This window comes from Piliocolobus tephrosceles, unplaced genomic scaffold (genome assembly GCF_002776525.5).
Source record: "Piliocolobus tephrosceles isolate RC106 unplaced genomic scaffold, ASM277652v3 unscaffolded_44313, whole genome shotgun sequence".
NCBI classification, from domain to species: Eukaryota; Metazoa; Chordata; class Mammalia; order Primates; family Cercopithecidae; genus Piliocolobus; species Piliocolobus tephrosceles.
Window position 1 is genome coordinate 6,601 of NW_022329103.1, and position 9,337 is coordinate 15,937.

The following is a 9,337-nucleotide window of genomic DNA, read 5'->3' on the forward strand; positions in this document are numbered from 1 at the left end:
CCTGCCACCTGGGTGAGGTCCTGCCTTCTCAAAGTAGCTCTTTTCAGTGCTGGGATTCACCACAGTTCTGACACTTCCTACCAAGATCCAGAAGTTCCCAGCAAGGGACTTTTGTGCCTGGTTGGCTGCTATATTATTGCTGCTTTGAGGAGATACGATTATAGGAGCTCCTCTTCTACCATCATGCTAATATTTTTAATCTTTGTATTAAGAATAGTTCTCCAACACATTATTCAACTTGGATTTTACTCAGTAAGTTAATTTAAAACCTGTGAAACCAAACAGCGTGTTATCTGCTGTCAAGATACAACAGCGACACTGATGTGTAGGATGGACATTCCCATTCCAAAAAAGAGAAATTAGTAGTAATATAGAAATCTTGGAGCCAAAGCAAGCCTGAAACCTGTCAGGGCAAGTTTCATTAGATTTTAGGACTTGAGGTCCTCTTTGGCTTGATATCCTGAGCTCCAGTCCATAAAGGTGGTGGGCCTCTTCCTTTGTCCTGGGCATGTATCTTTCCATTTCTTTATATCTCTGATGGTGTCTTCAGGATCATTGACAAAATTTTTGACATGTTTTATATGTTTATAGTTCTTAAAATTTGATTTTTGCTTTTATAAATATTTTCTCAGTTTACATTTAAAATGTAAAAAAGGTAGAACTTAAGCAGGGTTTCCACCATAAATATTACTGTTGAAAAAAATATATATCAACAGCTCTTCTGTCATTGTTAATATGTTTTAAGTATTTTTAAATAAAAATATTCTCCAAAAAATTAAATATAAAAATGTCTCAGAATAATCTGAATTATTGTGGAAGAATTTTATTAAAATTATTTTAAAATCCAGACTCGACCTCTAAGTGTTTGGATACCTGGGAGACCTGTCATGCTTGTTTATAAAAATCTGCAACATTTTAACAATATCAGCTCTTTCCAAATATATTTTATTGTATTCCAAATCAGTACAATTAGATCTTTTGAACGTAGCCAAATAGATCAACTGAAAGGAAAAAATAACTGTTAAAAGCTTGACTATTTTGAACATGAACATACAGGAAGACAAGAATTGTTTCGCTAGTTGTTTAAAATTGTCATGAGGGAACACCCAATAAAATAAGGTATTTTAAAGGAATCCAGTGAAAGACCCAATGGAAAAGAGTTCATGTGGAAATTTAGCCTCCCCTGCTCTGGCTTCTGGGATAGGATGTTGACCCTCCTTCCTTGTGCAATCCCATTGTTTCCTCCATACACACTGGTTCTCACACCCATGATTTCAGGACTGCTTTCTCTTATGAACTCTGGATTCATGGATGCACTAGCCTTGCATAATCTTCATGGTAGATGTGTACGGGGCAACTGGAGTCCCAAATTGTTTCAGCGTTCCATGCCAACCTGCCCAGCCCCAAAATTCCTGTGTGTATAAATAGCAATCCACCTTCACCTCCTCCACCACAAACCCCTTGCCCAGACACTGTGTGTCTCATCAGGACTACCTCAAACCCTATCCTCCATTCTTGCTCAAGCTTTCTCACTGATACTCATGTACCTGTCCCATATGTCTTTCCTTTTTGTCAGTCCTCCAGTGTGGGATTTACCAAGAAGCAAGGAGACTCACAGCTCTGGGGCCCTTCACTCTCTGGAGATTCTCTGCATGCATGCTGGCAGTTGCTGGGAGCTGTAGCATGGTGGAGTGGGGAGGGGAAGCCAGGCTGCAGTCAGAACAGACTATGATGAGCATGCTTGGTAAACTTCCTGAAGAGTTCTTAGAAGACAGGGGCCAAACATTCATTGAGATTTCCTTTCTTTTTCTAAATGCACATTCCCTCTCTTGAGTGTCATGTGCATGCTTTTGTTTTCCCTGTCTTAAATATACCTCTGACTGTCCCTGGTCCTTGCAAGGACCCTCATGGTTTTATAGGACCTGTTCCTTGGCTTCATTTCTAACCCCATTTTCTATGTTTTCCCAAGATTCTCACCTCAACCTGGAGTCACAGACTTTCTTGCTGCTGTTCAAACGTTGCAAGTTACTTTCAGTCTCACAGCCTTTACTTTTTCTGTTTCCTCTGCTTAAAGCGTCTCTGCCGCGTTGTTTGTGACTGACTCCATTGTTTGATTTATGGATCTGATGAAATTTCACCTTCTAAATAAAGGGCTCCCAAGTAGCCTGTGTAAAATGGAATCACTAATCATTCCTGTCTCGTCTCTGCCTTTAACGTATTGCCTGTGTTTACCACCAGTGTATCGATTCTGTGTGGGCAGAATCTGTGTTCACCATGAAAAACCTAGAATAGTGGTTGGAAAAAACTGTTACCGAGTAATTACTTTTGGAATGAATGAAGGACAATATTCAACATTAGAACTTTTTTACTTAAAAGCAATAATGATAGCAATTCACTGCATATGACACCCAAATTATTTCTGTATTATAACTCAAAGGTACCAAAAAACCCTCTGAAGCTCATTCGTTAAAAATGTAAAGGTAGATGCTTTAAATAATCCCCAAACGCATCAAGACTTTGTAAGCACAAAACAGTGAAAGACATTATGAAAGTTAACATGTTAAACAAAATACTTCAAAAATTCTCATGGAACAAAATATCAGAACCAAAACTGAAATAAAAATATTTTAGTTGATATTATTCACAAAGAGTTACTGTTTTTTTTTTCCCCACTCTTTCTGCCCAGGCTGGAGTGCAATAGTGTGATCTCGGCTCACTGCAACTTTTGCCTCCCGGGTTCAAGTGATTCTCCTGTCTCAGCCTCCCAAGTAGCTTGGATTTATGCACCACCACGCCAGCTGATTTTGTATTTTTAGTAGAGATGGGATTTCACTATGCTGACCAGGCTGGTCTCGAACTCGTGACCCCAGGTGATCCACCTGCCTCAGCCTCTCAAGTGCTGGGATTACAGGTGTGAGCCACCATGCCTGGCCAGTTACCATTTTCATACCAAAAACATGTTTATATTTATAAAAAACACGTTAATATTTATAAAGAAAATGTTTCAATAGAAAAAATGGGAAAAGGATAGAAACACACATTTCACAAAAACAGTAGTTACCTGGATAAACATGAAAACTTATATAAACATATTAGTAATCAAAAAAGGCAAGTTAAATAATGATACACCTGTGAAATTGACTAAGAAGGAAAAGCAGACACAATTCAGAACTGATGCAAGTGAAGTTTAATTCTGCAGCAAAATTTGAAGAGGCTTTTGGAAAAAAATTCAATGTTGTATATTAAGTTTGAATCACTGCATGTCATATGGTAGATTGTCTTAGGGAAAAACTTTCAGAGAGTGTTTTTGGTATAATTAGTTTTATTTCTGCATAATTTATATTAACAATTTTAACACAATGTCACTATTCACTATTAGGAGAAGATTACAATTGTGATATAATTACTTTGATAGATATTAACTCCAGTAGATACTGTCCAGTCATCTACACAAACACTACGTATTTCAAACTGAAGAGATGTAGCACAGAAGACTGGTTACAGAGGTGGCAAAGGGCTACAGGAAGGCTGGAGAAGTGGGCTGGGGAGTGTGGTCATCCAAGGACCAAGAGTCCTCGCCACTGGAGCCCCATGTGCCCCTCCCTGCTAAGCTGATGGACTCTGCCCTCCAGGGCTGCTGGGAGAGCCCTGCCCTGCTGATGTGCAGCTACCCAGATGCCCACCTCTCACCAGTGACTGAAACTGCCTCTCGGAGGCTGAAGCCTGAGACTCCCATGGTCCCTGTTGCTTATAGCTGCTGACCAGCACCCTCATCAGAGGCAGGGTAAAAAGCACATTTACTTCTTCCTCTCACCCTGCAGTGTCCACCCACAAGGGCCTGAGCTCTCAGAGCCTTATGAGAAATGAAGTAGCAAAGGAGACGGGACAGACCCTGTGCAGGCTGGAGCACTGCGGGTCAGAGGAGCCTCCAGCCCTCACATGTGCACCTGAAAACAGGACACTGTCTAGACAAGGGTGGTCACGAACAGACCTCCATGACACAGGAAAATGATCAACCTGTTTCCAGAGCACGTCTGTAGAGAAAAGTTCAGAGAATTTGGCTGCAAGATCCACGATGGTGGTGCCATTTCTTCTGTCGTCTTCCCCGTTTTGTCCAAATGCCTAACGCATGGTGTGCACTCAGGAAATATTTGTAAGTTGAAGGCAAGATATATTAAAGTACAATTTTTGTCTGTTTATTACATTAGAAGTTTAAAAATTTTCAACCAGTTTTTCTAGATTTTTCTATAACTTTAATGTCAGTATTTAAAACAAAAACAAACATAAAAATTAACTGCAACCCTAAAGCAATCTAGATTGCAAGTGAGTGATGGGAAAAAGAGTAAAATCAGTCCTAATGAAGAGCGAGAAAGGTGAAGTGAAGGAGATGACTTCAGTTTTAGTTTTGACCAAGGTACTGATTTATGGAGGTATCTCTGAGACATCAATTGACCTCTGCGTTTCAGATTCTATACCTGTGAAACGTTAGAAGAAAAATAACTCTCTCATAAAATTTACTTGAAGATTAAATGAAGATGCACACATACATATAGAATATATGTTGTAAAGCAGAAAAGGCTAAGTCTATTAACTAACTCATGTTTCATAGATAAGATTTTGATGATGAGATCTGAGATTATTATAAATATTGGTTAAGAGTTTGCATTTAAAAACAGGTAAAAATTTTAAAAGCCATTAGAAGAAAACCAGAATGGTTCAGGAGAGCTACCTACTGACTTCTTTAGCTCTCTTAATTGCATTCTTCTTCAAATCCCAGAGGTGATGAATCAACAGAAAGCTTTCATCCACTCCCCCTAGTGGACGTGGTAAAACCAGGCGTGATGTCACCTTCTTTCTTCTCTTTGTGCTCTTAACCGGGCCACAGACCACTAGCTCGTCTAGGTGAGGTTCAAGACAGCATCTGATGGTGAGTTCTACCAGGCAGACAGGCAGTACTAGTAGAAACAAAAGGGTAAGCCCTGCTCTCGACTTGTTCTGCTTCTGAAACCTTCTATTAGGAACGAAAGGGTAATCACGGCTCTCCACTTGTGCTTCTGAAACATTCTGTTAGTTCTTCACAGCATTTCCTCATTTTGTCTTTATTTTTTAATGGAGAAAAATACATGTGATTCTTTCTTAAAACTTCTATATAACACTTATTTACTGTGTCAATGGATTTTTAATTTCCATTTATGAAAAAATTTTTCTATATTTTTGTATTTTTATACAAAGATGCATTTATTTTCCTGTCACTAAACTTTTATAGAGGAAAAGTGACTGATTTTCTTTTGAGTGGGGATGATTTCTGAGGGTTACAAAACTCGAGAAACAATGTCTCAGTCATTTTGTGTTTCCCTGATGAAACCCACAGAGGGCGGCCTAAACCCAAGTGTATACTGCGGAGGGAGGACGGTGTCCGTTAAAGAACTGAGGCCGAGTTACATGCTCTGGGTCCCACTCTTGGGCTGAGACATGCGTTCTTTCTCAGGTTAGGTGTGTGATATTAGGCAGGTATCCTGAGAACCTGAATTTTTATAATATGTAAAAAGAGAAAATACTATGATGAAGTAACTCGTAGGCTCTTGGGAAAGAAGAAATGTAAAGTATTAAACAATTTTAGTATTAGAACAATTCCTGGGATGGTGTCTGCTTCAAATAAAGATTTGATATGACTCCATTTATACTTCTAATAAATCCCCAAGTTAAACATGCATTAAACAATTTCCATAAAATTCAAACAAGCGGAGAGAGAAGAAGAATGAACGGGGGCCGGTCACTACGTGTGGACAGTGTTTCCACAGCTGTCCCGTGTCCTGGGTAAGCTCTGAGTGGCTGAATGATAGTTGTCCCCATGTACCAAAGTGCAGCACAAAGATTTGTCAGCAAGCCCCGCATCCCCCTGCCCTCCTGTTCCCCTGAATTTACTGAGCAAACACCTTTTAGGTCTTCACACGTGCTGGTCACTCCCCTGGTCCTTGCTTCACTTTGGCCACAAATACAGACGAGATCAGCAGGTGTGTTTTGCAGTTTATTGGAATGTTTTAAAATTGTACACAGATCTCAGCCACCATTTGCCAGTGGGGACAGCATTTGACATAAATAATCTACCCGCCTACCTATCTATTCATATGTATAGAAATATATAGACACACAAAATGTCTCAGATTTGTTGGATATTTATATTAAAGCATCAAAGCATCCCAGAATATTGGAACTTTTGGTGAATTGAATGTCTTAACTAGTTTTTATAATTATTATAAGAATACAAAATGTATTTGAAACTTGTAAATTCATTCCAAAATGTCCCTGCATCATAACCACAGCTAAAGTCTTCCCAGAAAGAGGAGTTATTCTGTCCTTATTCTTGACTAGGGCTATCAAAATTTCACATCTAATATGTCAGAAGTTGAAAAGTTGGAAAGGTTTAATTTCTTTTGGAGAAAATGTGGAAGAAGCTGGTAGGGATTATTTCAGAAAGGCCGGATATATTTTGTGTCTATTGCCCTTGTTTTGTAGCTGTTTAAAAATTCCACTGTAAATCACATTGACAAATTAATTTTTCCTGAATACATTGACTGTGACCTCCTTAAGTGCACTGAAGTTCAATTCGTCTTTGATTCATCTTCAGCATATAACACAGACAGGCTGTGAGTGTCACGGTAGAGAAGGGAACAGTGAGGTGAAGTCAGTAGCATCTCAGTGTTTGATTTTCCTCCCTGCTTCTCAGTTTGTATGAAAGACTGATTGCGGCAGGCAATAAAACATACGATGTTTGCAAAAACAACTAAAGCCTTGTCTGATAAACAGCAGCGACCCTCCAAGTTCTAGTTGTTCCTTGCTGAGATTTAATGAGCTTTAAAATAAGGGGAGCTATAAGGAGATGAGGTTGGAGGACCACATACTAGACAGGAAGGACATGGGATTCTCCAAAAAGCTCTGCATAACCAGGGTTAAAATAAGAAATGTAGAACACAGTTATATATTCACCTGTGTGTGTTTACATAAATATGTTTATATATAAAACCAGAATATTTACACATAAACACACAAATGTAAAATCCAAAGTTGTTTTTTTCAAGTGGGTCATATGCTTTATTTTGCAGACCTTCTGCCATTTTTATTTTGAAAATCAACTTCTTAAATGTATGAACAGGTACTGCATCTGGAGAATGGAAGTTAATGCATCTTATATAATAATAATAGTAGCAACCATCTTAGGTAGGTTGTGCAGAATAGTATAGATATTAACTCTTTAAGAGTATATGTGTTTATTTATCGGAAACTGTACCATTCTAAGCACTTTCATTACATTTCCTCATTTTCCCCTCATCACACCTGAGCTCAAACATGATTTTTATCCTTTTTGATGTAGACTGGAGAAAGGAATGGCAGATAGAGAAAAAGATGGACCTATGGCTGGAGTCTGTGTGTGTGCTCCTTACTCATGTCCCTCAATGTCTAAAGGGTCAGTCGTGTGTGAGGATCCTTCCCTGCTCACGAGAAGGTGAGGCTCGCTCCATGCAATCATAGAACCTCACAGCATGGCCCGATCCTGGGGGGGGAGGAGTTTCAAACATCTGGTATAACTTCTTTTCCAAGTTACACTTTAGTTACTTGCTACATCTTTCTTATATGAAATATACCTCTGAGTATTTTGAAGATGCTTATTTTCGTAAACCAGAGATGTTAATTCAGCCCTCTATGACAAAAACTCTAGAAAAAACGAGTTTGATTTATCTTTTACAATGAGTCACATTTGTGTTAGCAGAGGAGGGTGGTTCTGCAAATTTCCAGTACTTGTTGATAAATGACACTATGAGGAAAGTTTATGAATTTGAACCGTGACAACCTTTACTATTAGTTACCAATTCTTTTGGCCTATAGTTGTGAATTCTTAGTTTGTTTTGTAAATTTGTTATATTATGTTATTTATATACTCAACTCCCCAGACCCGTGGGACTTACTCAGGTTAGCACAATCAGCATACACGAACGTGAGTACTCACTAAACACTTGTTACAAAGGGATGCGTTACACTAACTCCAAAACTCTCCTTGGTGGCCTAGGTGAAACCTCATGGCCAACACCACCTGGATGGCCAACCACACTGGATGGTCGGATTTCATCCTGATGGGACTCTTCAGACGATCCAAACATCCAGCTCTACTGTGTGTGGTCATTTTTGTGGTTTTCCTGATGGCATTGTCTGGAAATGCTGTCCTGATCCTGCTGATACACTCTGACTCCCACCTCCACACCCCCATGTACTTTTTCATCAGTCAATTGTCTCTCATGGACATGGTGTACATTTCTGTCACTGTGCCCAAGATGCTCCTGGACCAGGTCATGGGTGTGAATAAGATCTCAGCCCCCGAGTGTGGGATGCAGATGTTCCTCTATCTGACACTAGCAGGTTCGGAAGTTTTCCTTCTAGCCGCCATGGCCTATGACCGCTACGTGGCCATCTGCCGTCCTCTCCGTTACCCTGTCCTCATGACCCATAGGGTGTGTCTCTTCCTGGCATCGGGCTGCTGGTTCCTGGGCTCAGTGGATGGCTTCATGCTCACTCCCATCACCATGACCTTCCCGTTCTGTGGACCTCGGGAGATTCATCATTTCTTCTGTGAAGTCCCTGCTGTATTGAAACTCTCCTGCTCGGACACCTCCCTCTATGAGACCCTCATGTACCTATGCTGTGTCCTCATGCTCCTCATCCCTGTGATGATCATTTCAAGCTCCTATTTACTCATCCTCCTCACCATCCACAGGATGAACTCAGCAGAGGGCCGGAGAAAGGCCTTTGCCACCTGCTCCTCCCACCTGACTGTGGTCGTCCTCTTCTACGGGGCTGCCATCTACACCTACATGCTCCCCAGCTCCTACCACACCCCTGAGAAGGACATGATGGTATCTGTCTTCTACACCATCCTCACTCCAGTGCTGAACCCTTTAATCTATGGTCTTAGGAATAAGGATGTCATGGGGGCTCTGAAGAAAATGTTAACTGTGAGAAATGTCCTTTAAGGAAATTATAAAGTGGGACATTTGGATATAAAGATTTATTTTCCTTTTCTCTATCCATCAGATACTTAGGATTTTTATCCACATGTTGTTCCTTAGACTCTCATACAATGATGTCTCATCTCATATTCATCTCATGTTGAGGAATTCTTTCACTGTGTGGAAACTCTATTTTACCGTCCTTGTCCACCCAAAATTCTTATACGATTGTCTTGAACTAATGTAACATTTTTGGAAGTTGATGACTGCTCTAATTTTGTGAAAAAAGATTCTTAATCTTAGGAAATGCATAATAAAATATTTAGAGGCAAAAAGGT

The 9,337-nt window shown here is 39.9% G+C and overlaps 1 protein-coding gene across 1 annotated transcript; it reads left to right on the forward strand.

Moving 5' to 3' along the window:
* Positions 1 to 8,056: 8,056 nt before the first annotated feature.
* LOC111534688 (olfactory receptor 2T4-like) lies at positions 8,057 to 9,079 on the forward strand. Its single transcript, XM_023201235.2, has one exon. It carries the CDS (start codon positions 8,076 to 8,078, stop codon positions 9,021 to 9,023), a length of 948 nt encoding a protein of 315 aa, XP_023057003.2. The 5' UTR covers positions 8,057 to 8,075; the 3' UTR covers positions 9,024 to 9,079.
* Positions 9,080 to 9,337: the final 258 nt, after the last annotated feature.